Consider the following 20912-nt stretch of genomic DNA (forward strand, 5'->3'; position numbering starts at 1 on the left):
CTTTGATTATCCTCAGTGAAGTAAGTCAGAAGGAAAAAGAAAAACATCTTGTGGTTTCACTTACAGGAGGAATAGGGAAGTCGAACAAAGGGTCAAAAAAAAAAAAAGACAAAACTTACAAGCAAAACAGATCTGAGGCATACAGCAGGGAGATGGGAGAGGGGTCACACGGGAGGAAACAGCACAAGGGACCAAGGTGACGGTCACGGGTGATGTGGCGGTGGGAGATTTATGGGGACTACACCAAGAGGAAAAATCAAATATTGTACAAAAATGAACAACAATGTGAGCCCTCCCTGGTGGCACGACGGGTTAGTGCGCAGCACTGTGGAGCTCTCCGCGCCACCGCAGTAGTTCGATTCCCTGCTCAGCGGTGACCCACATGGCGCGGCAGAGCTCTCCCGACCCTCCCGCTGCTCCCCTCAGCAGGGTACTTCGTCGATCTGCCTGTTCTGCTCCCCTGTCTGTCTCTGGTGAATCCTCTCAGCCCCTGCACCTCTGGCCTGTACCCCAGCTCTGTGTACATAAATATTTTTAGAAAAAGAAAAAATCTTTCTTTAAAAAAAATGAATAAAAGTTTTAAGTTATCCTTTAAAAAAAATAGAAGGCCCCTTTGCCTCTGAAATGCTGATGTCATCCTGGTTCCCTACTCAGCCCACTTCTCTTTCACTCCAACCACAGTCCCTTAGTGATTTGCCCCTCCTGAACCCCTGAGCTCCAAACCCCAGCTGCTCGGTTCTTAGTGGCATCACTTACTCAAAACGTTCTAAATAGTGCCCGTTTGTGGATTCCTTTAGAAAAGGATCTTGACTAATGCATTACTCCCCAATACCTGGCACCATCTGTAAACCATAAGCACTCAACCCCAAAACTCACAGCTATGGGCCCTGCCATTTAGGGGAGTGCCCACAGTTCCCAGCTGTATGCTCTTCCAAAGCTTCAGCTCTCAGGCAGTGTAAGCAGTGAGGACTTTGAAACTGTAGTGACAGTAGAGGCCTAAAAGCCTAGGCCAAGCAGCCAGTTCTTCCTGGAGCAAAGGAGACTTAGCTGGTCGGGGTGGAGGATGGAGAAGTCTGGCTTTAGTCAGTGGCCATGATCAAGGATGGGGCATAAGGATATTGCACAAAATAAAATCTGGACATCTTAAACATATGAAGAGCCCACAGTCTCTCTCAAGAGAAATCAAAATGAAAAGACTCATATGGGCCCTCCCTGGTGGTGCATAAAGCACAGCACCATGAAGCTACTACAGCCACTGCAGCATGAGTTCAATCCTAGGCCAGGGGTGTGACATAGCATGACAGACCTTTCCTGACCGCCCACTGCTCCCCTCAGCAGAATCTGCTCCCTATTCTGTCTCTGGTAAATCCTCTCACCCCCCGCACCTCTGGCCTGTACCCCAGTTCTGTATGAATAAATAAATCTTTAAAAAAAAAAAAAAGACAAGACACTGATGTACCATTTACCATCTAACTTGCTAACAAAAATCAAAGTCTGTTAACACACATTGCCAAGGTTTGGAGAAACTCATTCCTGGTAGGGCAAAAATTGGTTCAACATCAAGAAAGGACTCAGCAGTTCTGCTTGTAGGAACTTATCCTACAGATGAAGATTCATGTATGCATACGATGATGTGTGCACGTCACTTGGTATACAAGTGCACACTGCTTGTTCTGTGATAGCAGGAGGTTGGGAACTGACCTGAACATACACAGTTCAGGGGACTGGTTAGATCATTATGATATAATGATGTTCTGGGTAGCTAAAAAAATAAGAATACTGTATGAACTGAGATAGAATTATCTTCAAATTTTATCAATTCTACCTTCAAAAATTATCTAGAATCCAACCACTTCTCCACCACTTTGCCAAGGTGTCATCTCCCAGCTGCATTAGCCTCCTCGTGGTGTCTCTGCTACCACCAACTACCCTTTTGCCTATTTCCAAACAGCCAGGTCCTGTGAAAACAGAAAACATGTTATGCTGAGTCCCTGCTCAAACTCGCCCGTGGCTTCCCACTTCAGAATAGAAGCAGGAAGCCCTAGCTAGACCAGTCCTCCTCATTCCTACTCTCACCCTCTTATCTCTGACATTTTCACAGCCATCAGCATCCCTACTTTCCTCCAATACCCCAGGAGTGACACCCCCCCCAGGGCTTTCTCCTTGCTGCGCCCTCCCATTGGGAGGCTCTTCCCCTAAGCCCACACTGCTCCACCCCATTCCTGGGGTGCCTGTTCACTGTCATCTTCTTGTGAAGAACCTCCTTAACCATCCTACAAAAGGTGCACACACACATACTAACTAGTAAATGCGCTGGGCATAAGGGTTTCTCTGCATCATTCAACTTTCCTAAATACCTGAAATTTTTCACAATTGGATGCGTACACACACAATCTATTCCCTTCAAGGGAACACATCTGGAAGATGCACAGGCCATCCACTGCCCCCTGTGCTTACCCATCTGCTGCGTATTTTACTTAGTCCACCCACCCAAGCCATCTTCCAGAAGTCCTAAAGGCAGGGCAGGAATTCTGACCACTGTTCTATCTCCAGACTGTAAGTGCCCCCCACTGTGCCATTAGACTTCTGGCGCAGCTCTGTGTCACGTTCACAGCTGAATGGGGAAAACCGGTTCGAGTGGCATGTCATCCCCACCCACTCTGTACTAACTTTGTAACCTCTTAGGAACTTAAGACTCCAAAATATGTGCATATTAATAAGAAAACTACCTACACAATTGTTACTCAATATTTGGTTATTATGATTCAGTGAAATGGTTTATACTAAGTGATAATACTACCATTTGTGTGAAAGATAAAGGGGTTTTTATTTTTTGTATTTTTTATTTATACATACGAACTGGGGTATATGCAAAAGATGCAGGGGTTTCACAGGAGACAGAGTGGGGAGCAGAATAAGTAGAGCTATTGAATTACACTAAGGTGAGCAGGGGGTGAGACAGGGATCAAACTCAAACCAGGCTGATGATAGCTTATAGTGTTGATGTTAAACCCCTGCATCACCAGGGAGGCCAAATAAAGGGATTTTTGTACCCTTGCTTATATGCACACATTATCTCTGTAAGAATATACAAAAACTAGTAATTCTGGCAGCTGCTGGTAGAAAATCTGGGCGATAGGATTATAGGGACAAGACTTTTCCACAAAACTCTTGTACCTCTGAAGTTTTTAAGTATGCGACTCATCTATTCAGAGCACAATTTAATCTGAAAGATTTCCGGTCTAGCCTTTTTCTTCCTCAATGTCAATTCTACTTATTTCCAGTACCCACAATTCAGGTTCTTCCCATTCTTGAGTTGCAAAACTTCTATTCTGAATTGAAATGAGTCCATTTTGAATTACATCCTGCTCCCTTTAGGGACAGGGCATGAAATTTTAAAGTTTCACACTCCCACTTCATTCTTCAACCTGACCCTTATGGCTTTAATGGTGCTCACCTAGAAAAATCTCACTTAAATCAGAGGGGGGTAGGAATCAGTTCTAAGACGTTTTAGGAATAAGGAAATTGGAGAACCATAGAATGTACATTACTTCTTTGCATTTTATAGTGGAATTGTGATTATGAAGAAAAATAAACGTAGAATTTTATCTGTGTCTGCCCCTTAGTCACAGCTAGTCACATGGCATGTGTGGATGGCAGCAGATGTGGGAACATGTGCACCCCCAAGTACGTGTCCACATACACAGACGGAGGCAAACACGACAGAACGCTGGTAGCGGACACGTCTGCACAAACAGTACGTTTGCTATTCTTCCCGCTTTCCTGCAGGTTTGAGACTTCACTAAACAATTACTTGGAGGGAAACTTACAACAATCTCTATTAAATTTCAAAAAATTCGCTCAAATGCCATTCCTCAAACAAGCACTTCAGGATACAGGCAGTTGAGAAGTCACCCCTTTGTTTCATTTCCAAAGCACTTTCTGTTCACCGTTCAGACCTCAAGACTGGATAGGTATACCCCAGTGAGTTTATCAAATTCCTGAGGAGGACTGAGGTGTTACCACCTGAAGGACTGTTCCTGGAACAGAGACCCACGGCCAGCACCCCTTTAATGTGCAATACCCAAAGTTCAAGCTTCCCAGAATTCAATGACAAAACTGTAAGTTCATTTTTCTAAACTTCGATCACGATGACTCAGCCTGCCAGACCAGTGGGCTGCGTGTGCACACGTGTGTTTATCTGCTTGCTCACTAAGTCACTTAAAACCAGAGTTCCCCACACTTTCCTACACCCGAATTACAAAGTTACTCATTGTAGTCTTAACCACATGGCGACCCATCATATATTTAGCATCAGCAAGAGCAGAGGGCAATTCTGGCACTGGTCGAGGTACATGACAGTCTTAGCCCTGGCTCTTCTCTGGAGGTAGGATACAACAGGACAGTTACGGAGACATTTGGGGAACACTGGGTAACCTGAAAAGCCCACCCGACATTGGGGCTTCTGGCTGGGGACACAGACGTGGCAAAGGTGGAGGCAGCAGTCAATACCCAAGGACATAACTTTATTGGAAAGGAGGAGCAGGCGTAGGAGTGGACTAGGAATCACACTCTGTGGCAGACGGTGGCTTCTCATCATCAGGAGGACAATCAATGAAGTCAGCCAACATGGCAGCTGTGTCATCTTGTTCCTTTCAGGGACAAAGACATAGATTTAAAGTCACACACCAACACACACAGACAAGCAGGTAAGACTGGAGACAAACCTCTGCTTTAATATAAGCAGCCACCCCACCTCCCGGCTGTCTCGGCGTCCCCGCCTAAAGCTACCCTTCAGGCCTGGTCTGCTCACCTTTTCCTGGAGAGCTGTCACTTCCGTCTCTGACTCCATTTCTCCCACCTCAGAGGTCTCAGGTAGGGGTGCTAACTTATCACTCTCCCCTTCAGTCCCCTCTTCCAACAGAGTTGGGGGAGCAGAGGGCTCCTCTTCAACAAGCTCTTGAGGAGGAGGAGGGCCTGGCGGGGGGCTTCCTCCTTCCCTCTCCACCTCCTCCTGGGAAGGGAGTACCTCGGGAGCCAGTGTGGGGGCCGTCTCTGTCCCCTGCTCCTCCTCTGCCCCCGGCTCCTCCACTTCCAACAGCAGCCCAGGTTCCGGTTCGGGCTCAGGCTGTACCTTGGGGGACTCTGGTGGGGGCAGAGCGGGCGGCAGGCTGGGGGGTGGAGGCCCGCCTTCTTCTACTTCCCCTCCTGTTGAAGCAAACTCCAACTCTTCTACCTCTTCCAGCTCTTCTTCTTCCTCCTCATCTTCCTCCTCTTCTTCTTCCTCTAATTCACCTTCCTCTTCTTCAAATTCTTCCTCAAATTCTTCTTCCTCCTCTTCTTCTTCAAAATACTCTTCTTCATCCTCTTCTTCTTCCTCAAAATCTTCTTCCTCTTCTTCCTCTTCCTCCTCCTCCTCCTCTTCTTCTTCCTCCTCTTCCTCCTCCTCATCACTGCTGTTGATATTAATAACTGTCAAATCTTCTTCCAGGGCTGGAGGTCCCCCCCCACCAGGAGTCCCTTCAGGAACCAACTGGGGTGGTGGAAGTGTCACGGGGCCAGGAACTGGAGTGGGTGGAGGTGGCGGAAGAGGACCAGGAGCTGTGGGAAGCTCTTCAGGCTCTTCCTTGGCTGGCACAGGAGGAGAAGCTGTTGGTGGCCCAGCTGGGGTTACAGGAGGGGATGTGGTGCTTGAAGGGAGTGGGGGCGGCAGGGGAGGCAGTCCCTCGGGCACAATCACCACACTGTCGTCAGAGTCGCTTTCCAAAGAGATCTCCACATCAGATGCCTCCTCCTTATCATAGTGGACAAAGGCTGGTCTGGGCACTCTCCCCCCAAAAGTTTCATCTGGGGGGATAGGTGGAGGAGTGCCACTAGGGGCAAGGACCGGGTCCTCATTTGAGCTTGCCCGGTGGTTCTCAGGGCCAGGAAGGAGTCGAGGGGGTACAGACACTAGGCCTGGGACAGAGAGGCCTAAGTGGTTAGCTGTAACTGGAGGTCCAGGGCGTGTCGGGGGCATTGGGCCCACGGAGGGCATGGAGCCTGCTGAGGGCATGGGGCCCGCAGAGGGCATGGGGCCCACTGAGGGCATGGGGCCCACTGAGGACACAGGGCCTGCTGAGGGCATGGGGCCCGGGGGATGAAAGGGTGGAGCTCTGAATGGAGATGGGGCCTCAGGAGGGGGGACCGGTGTAGACGGAGGGCAGCTGGGGCCCATGGACTGCAGGGGAGGAACCCGGGGATGGGTCAGAGCAGCACAGGTCACCAGTGCTTCTGAGCAGAAAGAAGAGACCTACAAAGAAAGGACAAGCATGAGCATTGGGACACAGGCTTTCATGGGTGAGACAAAGAGCCCACCAGCATCAGAACTAAGAATCCAAAGCCAAAGAGTGGACTCGGCTCCAGCCAGCAGTTACCTCCAGGTTGTCTTCTCTTTGGCCAAGGGAGAAGGCCTGCAAGGCACAGGAGAGAGGAGGCGGGCAGCGAGGAGAAGGTGCCAACAGCAGAGCCAGCAGCAGCCGGTAGAGCTCACGGCGGCAGCGGGAGCTGGTGTACGGAGAGCTGCCCAGGACTTCCCCCTGCTGGACACCCATGACCAGAGGCAGGACCAGATCATGCAGTCTCTGAAAAGGACACGGTGTACATCTGGGACATCCCCAAGACTGCCCAACCCCTCTCCTACCTACTCCCAGGTCTGAATGGACCCACCTCTTGGAGCACACCTACCAACACTTAGAGAACAGCAGCCCCCTCCCCAATTTCCATGGGGACCAGGCTCCACTAACCCTGTGAGTCTCTTCCTTGATAAGAGGACCACACATGAGGATGGCTCGGCTGAGGCCTGAGGAAAGAGAATGGCGGGTAAGAGGCAGCAACCAACAGGAGTCAGAGCAAGGGCTTCTGAGCCACACAGCCAAGGTGAGCACCCTGCGCTGCTAAGCCTGACTTGGGCAAGCCACTGAGCTCCTCTAAGTCTGCTTTTTCAATGACAAAATGAGGATCAGAAAAGAACCTCTACTACACAGGGCAACAGACAACATGCAGGTGAGATCTATAGGAAGTCAACATTATAAATGATCACGTATGTACTTGGGGAGAACTGTTTCCTTTGCAAGCAGGGTGGAATGGTGGGCAGTGAAAGATATAGGACCCAAATGAGTCACCCACTAACTGCACAGGGCCTGGCTAATACCATCTGTGGACAGACCAGTGACTGCTGGGAACAGACTACGGGCAGCGTGCTGTGCGGATGTAAGCTCCGCAGGCAGGGATTTTCTGCCCCTGATGCTAGAGAACAGTGCCCGGCACATACACTGAGTCTGTGCATCAACAAAAAGTGTTTGCTGGACAGAAAACTGAGCGCCTAGAGGGACAGCATAAATGATCACCAGAAAGGCCTCTCCTGCTGCCCTGGTAGTTGCAACACTGCTTTAGCTGCTTCTTTCCGTTTTCTGGCTTCTATGCAGACTTTTAGGTGGTTCCGCATTTTAGCTAGACCCCCCCCAACCCCACCCTTGGCCCCCTCTCCCCCATAACACTTCAACACTGGCATTGGGCTCTCAGCCTAGGCCGTGCCAGCACTAGAGGGTACAGAGCTCAGGCTGACCCACCTCTCAGTGCAGCTGCACACACGTCACTGTTGGCATTGCTATCCCCTTTCCGGTGGCTGGGTGGAGCCACTGCCTCACCCATATCCAGCTTTAGTTTCTTGGGGGCACTGGGCTTCCCGGCCTGCAACACCCCATCAGGGCTCCCTCGGGGACTGCGCAGCTGGTGGTGGAGGAAAACATAAATCACGAAACAGGAAGGCAGGAGACAGTGTCTGGGAAGGAGGCTCATTTGGACAAAGGGCGCAGGAGGAGCACCCCGGGATGGGTGCAGAGACCTCCCTCACCTTCAGGGCATCAGTTGGCGGGGAGATGTCACTGAGCAAATGGGTGAGGAGGGCCTCTCCAGAGGCACCACCCTGAAGCACTCCTGCTGAGGCCCCACAAACCTGCACCCAGAGCTCTAAAACAGCATACACCTTGGTTCTCATGGTGCTGTGAAGTGAGCAAAAAAGGGCAGCTTGTGAAAAGGAAGTAATGTGCCAGGTCTACCTTAGATTCCCTGGCACTTCCTACATCTCAGAAAACCAGGCCCACCTGCAGGCCCCCACTCGACTTCTCTCCCTATCCTTCCTTAAAAGTCATCTGTGGCCCTCCCTGGTGGCGCAACAAATTAGCATGCAGCACTCACTGCAAGCGAGCTGCAGCCACCTCAGTGTGAGTTCAATCCCCGCCCCAGAGAAAACCCACATGATGGCAGAACTCTCCTGGCCCGCCCGCTGCTCCCCTCAGCGGTGTACTTCATCGATCTGCCTGTTCTGCTCCCCACTCTGTCTCGGGCAAATCCTCTCATTGCCCCTGCACCTCTGGCCTGTACCCCAGTTCTGTATGAATAAGTAAATAAATATTTTTAAAAAAGAAAAAGTCACCTGTAAGGTCTCTCCTGGCCTGGAGATAGGGTATCCCTTCCAATGCTCCAGGTATTGAGGACCTGGGGAAGCAGGCGGCTGATCAGGGCCCCAAAACGCAAGAGCCGGCTTCCACACCTGGGGGCAGAGACAGGACAGTGACTGCCATCCTGAGCAGTCCCAGTCTTTCACCACACCTGCCCAAGGCCACTCACGCAAGGATGAGCGCAGAGAGCAGGTCCAAGGCTTCAAGGTGGATAGAGGGCAGGAGCAGCAACCGCAGGGGGCCGTCTCCATGCAAGCTCTGGAGGACAAATTAGCAAGAGGAAGAAACTAAGACACAGGAATGGAGCAGAGTAGATACACATCATTAAATACACGTGTATCCACAGGTAAATCGCTCCCAGCCCCAGTTCTCCTGACAAGATCAATCCCACCCCCCGAAAGAAAAAAATATCACACCCTGGAAGGATGAAAGGAGGGATGGCCACCTCTCTCAGCAAGGACTCAGCCGACCTTGCCAAGAGTTCCTGAAATATGGGAAGTGTTTGTGTGCCGTCAGGAAAGCACCAAATGATGGTTTCTGGACAAAAGTAAGGAGCTATTCAGGACAACCAAAGGAATGACACTGTTTTTGGAGCTTCCAATCCCACAGTGCTTCCCTGGTTGCCCTGACTCTTGATTAAGAGCTGGGAACGAAGAACAAACTCCACTTACAATGTTCTTGGCACTGATGCTGAGGGTCCGGCAAATGACATCTAGGATTTCCTGCACAGGGACGGATACAGGAGCCCCAAACTCTGAGCTAAAGAGAACCAGAGCAGCAAGACCCTCAGCAAGGTTCCCAGCATGACTCCCACGCCCACCCTGAACGTCCTCCCTCCAGATGAAGACAACACCCTCCCATCTCAGCCCCACCTGCTCCAGGCACCCCTGCTCCCTCCAACGTTTACTCACACACCTCAGCATGAGCCCCAGGCAGCGGGCAAGTCCAGAAAACCTCTGCCGAAGCCGGAGAAGGACGTGGGCATCACCATCTTCTGAGGGGGAAAGCAGCGTCTCCACTCCTGGAGCCTCGTGCTGTGTAGGTGCTAGACAGGAACAGAAGCACTTTCACACCCTAGGTCTTTCTTGAGTCCCCTCCTTTTTTCATTTAAGCCACAGGACCTATTTAAATTCTAATTCATTCTGCCCAGAAATAAACTCCCTGGCCTCTGTGAGCCACCCTCCTAGTTCCCTCCTGCCAAGCTTCCCAAACACTTGTCACTCACTACCAACCAGGTCCTTACCGTTTTCGGCTCCCTCATACAGGGCCCCTAACAAGCTGTGCAGGGAGGCCAGCAGGCTGTGCAGCTCCTGCTCCCAGCTCTCGGTGTGTTTCAGGCCCTGGGAAAAGCCAGCCCCTAAAGAGGGCAGCCTGGAATAACACTCACAGGCCAACTGCAAAAGAAAGATCAAAAACCTGGTCAGGTGGGAACCTTGCCCAGCACAGAATCCCTCCATCCCACTGAAGCCAGGAAAGATAGAAATCAAAGAGAACTCTGATGGAAATTGGGATGGGACAGAACACAGATGGAACCAAGGGAGAAGACTCATGTGCATTATCAGAGAAGAACTGGGAACACGGTCCAAATGCAGAAATAGAAAAAAGCTCAGACGAACAGATAGCGAAGCTCGGGCCTCAGAACCCCAAGTTCTCGCCTCCCTCCTTTCCCTTTACCTGCTGGAGTTGAGGGCTCAAGGCATCTACCCTAGACAGGAAAAATGAAGCGAGCTTGCCCTGAAGTGGGAAGAAAGAAAAGAAAAGGTTGGTGAGTCACCTTTCAGGGTCAGAAACAGGCATCCTGTCCATTCTCACAGCAGTATCCAGGTCAAGGCCTTTGCTTGCCTGCAGACACAGGGAGCAAAGCACCCTAAGGATTATCAACACCTGGGAGCAAACATAGCCTGATTATCAGCGCTAGTCTTAACCTCCGTGTTCAGAGAAGGGTCTAGCCTATCTCATAGACAACTGGGCTCTCTCTTAGCAATTTTTTACAGATCAATAATCATCTTCCTCAAGCCAAAAGGACACAGAACACTGAAAAGCACCAGCCCTTTCCTTATTCTCTAGCAGCTTGAACAAGGATGAGGACCCAAAATGAGGATCCAAGCCAAGAGTTGAGGTACTAACCAGAGTGTGAGGCAGGACTAGCTCCAGTGAGGAGATAAGGCTGGCAGAGCAGAACCTCTCAGAACCTGGCCTGTGACCAGACTGCTACATGAAGGTGCTGGCATGAGTGCTTAACCTGGAGTCACTATTTATTTGAAGATAGAATCTAAGGGGCTTATAAATATAGATGGAAAATAATTTTTTTATTGTTTTCACTGACCTGTAAGTGAAATATATTTTTTCCAATTATAAAGGCAGATTAAAAAGTCACGGTAGTATTAGCAATCACCTCTGTCACCAGTGGAAACCTCTTATTTTCATGTCACATTATAATTGCAACAGGTATCCTGAAATATTTCTCATATGCATGATTAATAAGAAACTTTAGTAGTTATTAGAGCTGGTGCTATTCTTGTTATTAAAGAAGCACATACTACTATAGCACAACTTAAAAATACATATACACATTTCAACAAAATCCACTTTCCTTGCAATTCCATATTTTTAAATTTTTTATGAATTTAAAAATTCTTAAAATTCTAATTCTAAGAACAGCTTCATGGCACAAAAAAGGTGAAGAACGTTGAGGCAGACCCCTTCGGTGAGCTATAACAGCTAGCTCAGAAAACAACCTAAAGGTATGCAAAGTGATCATCTGCAGTCCACTCTGGCTCTGAACCTAGCAGGAGGCAGAGCTACTGCTGCTGGGAGGCAGGACCGTGCTGGGCTACAAAATCAGAGATACTCGTGGAGAAACAGTGTGATCTAAAATCTCAATCTTAAAGCACGGATTTAGGGGGACGGGCTCACACACAGTGATCAACTTCCAGAAGACCAACTGGACAGTGCACCAAGCAACTGGCAGAAGTGTGTGGTTCCAAAAGCAACCCCTCAGGACCCCTCTCCTCTAGCCTGCACATTTAATTGCCCACATTACACTTCAGAATAATGCTCACTATTACAGCTGGTCCCAGGATCAAAGACGATCCAGAACCATTTACCTTAGGACCTGGAAAGCACTTTCATGTCTGATATGGGAGGGTTTCACAATGCTTCAAAACCAGACAAGTCACCACCCACAGGTCTAATTCACCAGCTTCCCCAAGGATGGTGTTTCCTAAAGAGTTGCCAAACGCCAGCTATGGTGGCACTCGGCCCTTCTGGCCAACTTACTACTAACATTTTCCCTGAGCCTGTGTCAAAAGCCGGGCTGAGGCCAACAGGAATCTGCTGCGTGACTGCAGCAGAGCAGAGCACCATGCATCCGTGCCATCCGTGCACTCACACCACATCTCTCAAGACTAGGGCTAGTTTCCATTCATCCCAAGGACTATCAGATCTATTTGGCCAGGAGAGGTAAAGTCTACAGGGACTGACTTCAGAGGCACAAATGTCTGAGATACATCATTTGGGAAGAGTAATCCTGAACCTGAAGGTCACAATGGCTTCTGGGAGATGGGACAGAGAACAGGTAAACAACCCAAAAGGGCAATTATCAGTTTCCTAAGAACTTGTCTGCAAGATGTTCCAAGTACAAAGGCCCCTGGGGGCTTCACACAAAATTCTTCTCTGACATGTTGTCAACAAAGTCAAATTCCTCAACAGAGGGAAGCTCTCCAGATAAAGCTTTAGTCATAGAGACGTAAAGGCATACACTCCCAGTAACAACTTACCAAAGTTTTATTGTTTGGTTTGAAAAGGGTACTCAAGATACAGGCCAGAACTTCAGAAAATCCGTCTGACAAAAGACTATATAAATTATTGATGAACTCCCCTAACCACTCATGTGGAAAGATGCACCAATAGCAGAAACATGGCATCCTTATCTCCATGACTATTCAAATCAACTCTGCAGGAAACACTCAATTTGGGGGGCGAGGGGGGGTGCAAGTACATACAACCCCTAACTGCAGTAACACAAAATAGATATTCACAGTAAACCACGAACTTTAACCAATGAGAAATCAGGGACAAAGACCTGTCTACACAATTTAAGAAATTAATTTACAGATCATTTTAGAAGAATGGCAGTTTTTACAAACACAGCAAAACTTCAGTTTAAAAATCCACTTTTAAACTTTACTAAAAGCTTTACTAAAGACTTTCTCAACAAAGTCCTGTCCTGCCTACCCAAAGATTCTATTGCCTGTCATTAGTGGTATTTACACAAAAACAAGAATCAAGATGATACTATGTTGGGTGAGAAATATCATCTGCTCAGGGACTTCTCAAACGCTGCAAGTAGCCAGGTTACTAAAGCTTTAGCAGACACCACTCCCCAGCCCCAGCTATGTGCCCATGGAGCTCCATTAGGGCGCACAATCCTGATGCCACGACCATCAGATCAGAGCTGGCAGTGTTGTTGAAACCTAACTGCCAATTCTGTCTACATTCTTTTTTTTTTTTTTTAAAGATTTATTTATTTATGCATACAGAAATGGGGTACAGGCCCGAGGTGCAGGAGTAGTGAGAGGCTTCACCAGAGATAGACTGGGGAGCAGAACAGGCAGATCAATGAAGTACACTGCTGAGGCTGCTGAGGGGAGCAGCAGGTGGGTCAGGAGAGGTCTGCTGTGCCATGTGGGTCAGCTCCCTGGCTGGGAATTGAACTTGCACTGAAGTGGTTGCAGCGAGCTTCACAGTGTTGTACTTTAGCCCATTGTGCCACCAGGGAGGGCCCTGTCTACATTCTTAACAGGGGGAGGGGGAAACAGGTTTTAAAAGTATAGAGATGTGGCTCACACCTAGTTTCACAATGACTACAGATGTAATCTCAAGCTAGTTATAAACTCATCTGGGCCTGTTTCCTCTGCTTATTGAGGTGACAGCAATTCCACAAAATCACTGTAATGATAAACTGAGACTGACTACACCTCTCAGACACTAGGCAGAGCACCTGAGGCATGATAAAGACTCACTAAATACCAGCTCTTTTTTCTAATTTTCTTGACTTGATCATAGAACCATGTTATCTTACTTTCAAGGTAATCAGAAAGGCAAACTCCCCCAATTGAAATACTGATGGGTCTCCTGCACTGCTTGTGGGAATACAAACTAGTACAACCACTATGGAAAACTGTTTGGAGGTTCCTCAAACTGCTTAACATGGAGCTTCCCTGCAACCCAGCAATCCCACTCCTAATTATCTACCCAAAAGACACAAAAACACTGATTGAAAAAGATACCTGCATCCCCATGTTTATTGCTGCTTTATTTACAATAGACATGGAAACAGCCCAAATGGCCAAAAGTGACTGGATTAAAAAGATATGGTACATATACACAATGAAATATTACTCAGCAATCAAAAAAAACCAAACACATGTCTTTTGCAGCAACATGGATGGAGCTGGAAAAGATCATGCTTAGTGAAATAAGCGAGAAAGAAAAGGAAAAATATCGGATGGTTTTTCTGATAGCAGGAATATAACAGACAAGGTGAGAAAATAATGATAATGATGAACAGCCATATACCAGAGATATTTTGTGGGGGTGGAGTGGGGAATGGGATCAAAAACAGTAGGGGGAGGGAAATACAATGGACTATGGTGATGGCACATGGGTGATTTGGTGATGGGAAACCCAACGGTATTGCAACTGAGATGGAAAAATGCACAAAATGATTTAAAAATAAACTATTACATTATTAAAAAAGAAGAAGAAGAAAAAATACTGACGGGTCAATACAGCTAACTACTTCAACATACCAAAAAAAAATTAACTTGCCATTAATCCCAGTTCTCTACAGATTTGTGCTTCCAGAGGTGTAAGAGGATGACCAAAGTCTGTCAAGCAATGATGAATATATAACAAAATAAGAGAGAACTGGTGTTCTTAGGTACTAGTTGGCATCAATTATACTGCAAATAATAAATGTGACAATCATAAATGGTCCTTTAACTGTAACTAGTTAAGCAGCATTTGTTAATCATTCGCATCTGTTAATCATTCGCATCTGTTTCTGTTATCTCCTTGAAAATAAAACTGTAACTCATTCACTGACCACCTCCCTCACCTGATTCAAACATAGCCTGACTAACCTTTAATATATAGGCACCTTAGGTGGGTCATGACAGCTTAGAGGAAAGGTTCGGAAGTGACACAGGAGAGAGAAGTGTTGGAAAGGTTGCAGGAAAGTAAAAAGTTAGAAAGACTGCTTGGAGGAACTTACTGAGATAAGATGGTAAAAAAAAAAATGGACAAGACACTCTAGAGGTCAAGAGAAGGCAAGACAGAAAGAGAAAAGAATCTACGGTTAAAATCCTGTGCTTTGATATCAGACAGATATAGGTTCCAATCTCTATAATCTCAGGCTATTTCTTTATCTATGAGGATTAAAAGAATTGTACCTAAAAAAAAAAAAAAGAATTTGTACCTACAAAGTGGTACAATTATAGCTGTGGAGACAGATACATTTGAAAGGGAATCAGAAGATATGAGTTTAAAAATCTCAGCAACAGAATCTGAGGTTAAGACAATTATCAAAGATTTCTAACAGTGGAAAATTTGAATGAATTTTACTTTGAATACTTACTTTGAGAGAACCACAAGCCCGAGGAAAATAGGTCATACAAGCCTTCATGCCCTCCAGTGCTGAGAGCTCACACTGTGGGAAAAACAGCAAGTCAGGAAGAAATAATAGCCCAATGCCCCCCAGTGCACATCTCCAACCCCACCCATGTACCTTTTCTTGGCACTCCCCTCTTCTCACTTCTTTAATCCAACTCCCCAATCATTGTCCATCACATCCTTAATCTATGAGGAACCCAGGGGGATGGAAGAAATATCTCACCTCTGGTCTGAGGCCTAGCAGGGAGGTGAGAAGGCCAGGGAGGTGATTCATCGAGATGTCCCGGAAGAGTGCAGGAAGCTGGGCAGCATACCGAAGCAGGTCCCTCAGGACAGCCACAGCCAACTCCATTGTGGGGGGTGGGTCCTGGGACTACAAAACAACACCCCCATGCTTCTAACCTTACCTTCATGGTCACCAAGAGGAGGAACAAAAGGTATGACAACATGGGGCTTTGAGAAACACCAGGGAATGTCACTATTACTATCAAGACTACTAAGAAGAATGCACAATCAAGATATGGAGTATCTAAAAGCATACTTGTTTATAAAAAGGACATGTGCTTATTACTAGTATTACAACATATCTGGGATTACCCCTTAAAGATCTGACTAACTGGCAGATCTCAAGAGATTTTTGATTCTCCCATTCCATATTTCTCTGCTAGGAATGGAAAAGGATGTATCAGAAATAAAACTAAAAAAAAAAAAAAAAAAACCCTCTCAGTCACAACAAAATCACCCATTTCTCCAAGTTTGTTTCGAACCAGCTCAAACCTACCTGAGAACTCATGAAGAAAAAATGGTTGAATTTAGGACTTCCTTAGAAAATTAACATGTATCTAAGGAGAAAGCATTTAGATCACACCTTCTGCTAGACCAGTGGAGGTCACATGCCAACAAAACAAGAAGAAAGCATATTAAGAAATAAAATAGGTGAGTCTACCAACTACAAATGGATCCTCCACACTGTCCAACAATGCCAATGCTCATAGTTCTTTCACTGTGTTCTTTATATTCATCATTTCTTCTTGAGTTTTTAAAAAGATTTATTTATTCATGTATATAAGAGCTGGGGTGGAGGCCAGAGGTATGAGGAGTAAGAAGATTCATGAGAGACAGAGTGGAACAAGCAGACTGACTGAAGGGAGCAGTGGTAGAGACAGGTCTGCTGTGCCATGTGGGCCAGCTCCGTGGCTGGGGATAGCTTCACAGCCAAGAGTTAACTCCTTACACCACCAGGGAGGCCCTCTTCTTGAGGTTTTTTTATTAATAGCTTTAATAATTTGGTTAAGAATTCCTTCTGTTCCTAGATATTTTTCCTGATGTCCTGCCCTGCCTGTGTTTAACTGTAAATCTCAAACTTCACCAAGATTCTTCACAATTGCTACTCTGAACTCTATGTCTGCTAGCTTCCCCAATTCTGATTCATAACGCTTGTATTCAGTGCTGTTATCTTATTCTATAGTGTTCCCTTGATTAATACTCTTGACACAAGTGTTATCCCCTTTTCCCCAGTAGGTGGTACTGTAGCTTTAGTTTCGGGCTCCTCCTTGCTTATCAAAGTGGTGGAAGAGGAAGTGTGAGAAGTGAGAATACAGACATCTTAAGTAACAGTGAAGGCTGCTGGTAGGGGAAGCACACAAAAGCTAGGGAGCCTGTGCTGCTGTTCTTCAAAGCCCAGAGCTGCTTCCCACATCCCTGTCCCAATAAGGTGGAGAATCCACAGTTCACAAATTTCTATCCAGCCCCAAAAGAACTCACTCCCAGAGGGGTGAGAGGATGGTATTCTGCTGCTGTCCAGCATTCAAGAACTAATCAACCTTTCTCAGAGTTCAATCAGAACCATTCCCCAGGACTAAGTGTTTCACACTCACTGCAGAGGTCCTCTGTGCTGGCCTGGGACTCTAGCTTGTTCTTACACCCAGAATGTCCAAGGCTTCCTTCCCCTCTTCCTGCTCCAAAACCTTAGCAAGTAACAATGGACCCATCAGAAAAGTGTGTGGGTCAATCCAGCAATGTGAGTGATGAGTGGTGAGATTTATGTCTGGGTGATGTTTGTTTCCTCAGTTGTGCTTAAGGAGAGGTTTGTCAGCAAGTACCCTACCACGCTGTCGCCCCACCTCCTACCACTGTCATCTCAAAACCTTACATTGTTAACTTCTGCTGGATTGCCAACCAGTCCTTCTCAAATGGCTTCTTCCTATTGATATTTATACATGGGAAATGTCTCCCATTTTAAAAGTCCCTCTGTTAAGGGGGAAATAATAAATAATATAATAAACTATATACCAGAGACATTTTATGGGGGTAGCATGGGGAATGGGATAAAAAATGGGGGCGGGGGAGTGCACTGGACTATGGTGATGACACATGGGTGATTTGGTGATGGGAAGCCCACAAGAATTACAACTGAAATGGAAAAAGGCACAAAATGATGTCAAAATAAATTATTATATTTTTAAAAAGCCCCTCTGTTAAGCCTATACATTTGTCCAAGCTCAGTCATGAAACGATTTCTCTCCCTTTAAAAGACTGCCTATGTTCCCTATTTCTAGTCCTTCTCATCCCGTGCCAATTGGCTTCAATGTCTACTGCTCCACTAAAAACATTTTCACTAGTCTTATATCCTCTGAGTTTCTAAACTTGATAAGCAATTTTTAATCTGTCTTACTCCAACTCAGACGGGCATAAACAGAAAAGAATCCTCCCTCTTCCCAGAAGACCTTTTCCCTTGGTTTCACTCAACCGAAAATCCTCATTACCTCCACCCTGCTGCTCTGTCTACTTTGTAAGCTCATCCTCCTTTACCTGACTGTTAAATATAGACTGCCATGTAGAGGACCTGTCTTGCTAATCTCATCCTCATCCTCAGTTCCAACTGCCATCTACATGCTAAAGAACTCTCTCCCTTTGTAAAACATGCAGACCGAAGTCCCCCATGCACTCAACCCTTGGTGTTACTGAGATAGCTGGTCACTTCCATCTTGCCAGATCAGGGTATGCTTACCAGCTGGGCTTCACTGAAGGCCCAAGGTCACAATCCTGGTATTTCCACTCCTTCCTTCGAACCTGGCTGTCTTCCCATCAGAAATCCTCCTGACTATAACTGACTCTTTCTGACCTTATTTCAAACAGGACCTCTCTTCTTTTGAAATCCATCTACTTGTCATCCACTACAGTGACTTCCACTGTCACTACTCTAGTCCAAACAACAATAAATGTTTTTAGTTACTTTACTTGCCTTTTTCATGGTCTTTCTGCTTGCATTCTGGCTTCTTTATCACCTTTCCTCTATTCAGCAACAAGTGATATTTTTAAGTGTAAATGTGATTTTGTCACCAGCACTATGATCCCCTCTTCCCTAAGTAAAACTTTCCATGAATGCTAATTATCCCAAGAATAAAAACAAACTTCTTAACACACTCACCAGCCATATAAGGCTGGGTCATCATCTACTGACACCACAGCCACATTTCATTAACCCCAGCCACACTAGCTCACTTAGAAATCTTCAAATGGGCAAAGCTCCACCTCTCTCATAGCTTTTGCACACATCGAATACATTTTTATTTTAAGACTTTTTTTTATTTATGCATACAAGAACTGGGATATAGACCAGAGGTATAGGGCATAAAAGGAGTCACCAGAGATAGCGTTGGGGAGCAGGATAGGCAGATTTGCTGAAATATACTGCTGAGGGAAGCAGCAGGGAGACAGGAGAGGTCTGCTATGCCATGAGGGTCAGCTCCCTGGCCATGACTGAATTCATGCTGCAGTGGCTGCTGATAGCTTGACAGTGCTGAGACTAACTCTGGTGCCACCAAGAAGGCCCCAGCACTCTTAGAAAACATTCTTAACCCAATTTGCTCCTACATTGGAGTAAAAGCCACCTTGATCACCACCATACACATCAATTTCTTCTCACATGCTCTCAGAGAAAAATATTCCTTACTTCATAGCACCTACTTCAGTTTATCATGTCACACTCTTTGTACAAATATTCAATTAAAGTCTCTTTCACTAACTAGAGTGGGGATCAGCAAACTATGGTCTATGGGAACCTGTTACTGCATGACCCACAAGCTAGTAATGATTTTTAGTTTTGTGAAGGGTCAGGAAACAAACAATATGCAACCATATGAGGCCTAAAATGTTTCCTAACTGTAAACACTTCATAGAAAGTGTCCTAACCTTTGCACACCCAAAGCACCATCAAGAGTCCAAGGGCCTCCCTGATTGTGCAGGGATTAAAGACTCATGCCATCAAGCTGTCTGCAGTCACTACAGCACAAGTTCAATCCCCAGTCAGGGAGCTGACCCACATGGTGCAGCAGACACCACCTGTCTCGCCTGCTGCTCCTCTCAGCAGTGTCTTTCATTCGATTTGCCTGTTCTGCTCCCCACTCTGCTTCTAGTGATTCCTCTCATTCTCTGCACCTTTGGCCTACACCCCAGTTCTTGTATGTACAAATAAATAAAATACGTCTTTAAAAAAAGAAAGGAGTCCAAATACATCTTACCAATGTCCCATCAGAGTTTAGCACAAAGTCTACCACATTTTCTCAGAAAACGCTGTTAACAATTAAGTAGAAACATCACTGGAGGATGTAAAAATGAAAAAAAAAAAAAAAGTAAAACATTATGAGTAGAAGGAATACACACACACAAAAATCAAAAACCTAGAAGAAGGAACTGCAGAGATGCCACTCATAAGAAAAAGAAGGAAATGAAACTGTCAGAGGTTAGTGTGTGAAAGGTCAGATGAATGAAAATAACCCAGAAGATAAAAATACCAATAAGTTTAAAAAGATGTTTCTATTTAAGGCTTATCAGGAAACTGCTTATCACTGGGTCCTTGGAACGAAACACCCACACTTCAGAGAACACACCACATCCAAGATGAAGAATAAGAAGGGCTGGGGAAGGCAGAGAGATGGGCAGCAGCTCAGCTGATTCTTACCTGCAAGACCTGCTGAATGCTTCGAAGCCAAGAGACACAGTGCTGCTGGAACATCTCTGTGGGGCTCTCCCCTACCAACAGGGACAGCAGACACAGGCCCTCAAATCTTAAACAAAGAAAGCGAATGATGACAAGCAGGTGGAGGCTAAGCCAGAGAAAGTGACTACCATTCTCTTACTCTCGGTGGGCTAGAGCAAGACGTAACCTCTGAATCTACTGTGGTTTCTAACTCCTCCGATACTTTGAGGACTTTAAGTGAGGTGCAGGCAGCAAACAAAGAAGAAAATTGAGGTAATCACCGCGAGGGTGTAGGAAACTGAGGAGTTGGAATAGGTTTCACTCAAGTGAGAACACAAAGGAAATGAAACTCTCCACCTTTTTGAGAATGGAGAAGTCCCTTAAATCCATGTGTGTACCAACAGACAGACAGCGGTACAGCCCACTTCCTAAGGAAACATCCCCCTGGAGAAAAAGCAGTTAAAGACTTACCGAGTTTTGATAGAACCGAGACGCGCATTACTGAGAGCCACCAATGCCCCAACAGCTGAAAGGTTCTGGAGGAAAGAAAATAAGGAAGTATGTCAGGAACAGGATGCAAAAAACACAGAATTTCTCCAAGTCCTTCCCTACAATGGCATCTGTGAAGTCTTTTCTGAAGTCACACATCTTTTGAGGCCAAATGATAATTCTGCTAAAGGAGCACATGCTGTCCCCTGGGTTTCAGGGGTAGCGTACACAGCAACCTGTCCATAGGCTCTCCTCGGTTCCCCGAG

General features: G+C 46.4%; 1 protein-coding gene across 2 annotated transcripts in view; it reads right to left on the reverse strand.

Moving 5' to 3' along the window:
• Window positions 1-4505: 4505 nt before the first annotated feature.
• The window catches only part of PELP1 (proline, glutamate and leucine rich protein 1), a 48253-nt gene continuing 31846 nt past the window's right edge, over window positions 4506-20912 (reverse strand). For both annotated transcript variants that reach the window (XM_012726318.1, XM_012726317.1), the window contains exons 2-17: window positions 20629-20693; window positions 20140-20245; window positions 15400-15549; window positions 15142-15213; window positions 10176-10235; window positions 9745-9895; window positions 9417-9546; window positions 9173-9260; window positions 8671-8759; window positions 8477-8593; window positions 7895-8042; window positions 7611-7770; window positions 6786-6841; window positions 6417-6623; window positions 4814-6292; window positions 4506-4652 (exon numbers count right to left, since the gene is read on the reverse strand). In XM_012726318.1, the coding sequence (XP_012581772.1) occupies window positions 4560-4652; window positions 4814-6292; window positions 6417-6623; window positions 6786-6841; window positions 7611-7770; window positions 7895-8042; window positions 8477-8593; window positions 8671-8759; window positions 9173-9260; window positions 9417-9546; window positions 9745-9895; window positions 10176-10235; window positions 15142-15213; window positions 15400-15549; window positions 20140-20193 (3054 nt within the window). In that variant the 5' untranslated portion in view covers window positions 20194-20245; window positions 20629-20693 and the 3' untranslated portion in view covers window positions 4506-4559. The remainder of the gene's footprint in view (window positions 4653-4813; window positions 6293-6416; window positions 6624-6785; window positions 6842-7610; window positions 7771-7894; window positions 8043-8476; window positions 8594-8670; window positions 8760-9172; window positions 9261-9416; window positions 9547-9744; window positions 9896-10175; window positions 10236-15141; window positions 15214-15399; window positions 15550-20139; window positions 20246-20628; window positions 20694-20912) is intronic.

The sequence above is a fragment of the Condylura cristata genome, unplaced genomic scaffold (assembly GCF_000260355.1).
Source record: "Condylura cristata isolate star-nosed mole 26May11 unplaced genomic scaffold, ConCri1.0 scaffold00017, whole genome shotgun sequence".
Lineage (NCBI taxonomy): Eukaryota > Metazoa > Chordata > Mammalia > Eulipotyphla > Talpidae > Condylura > Condylura cristata.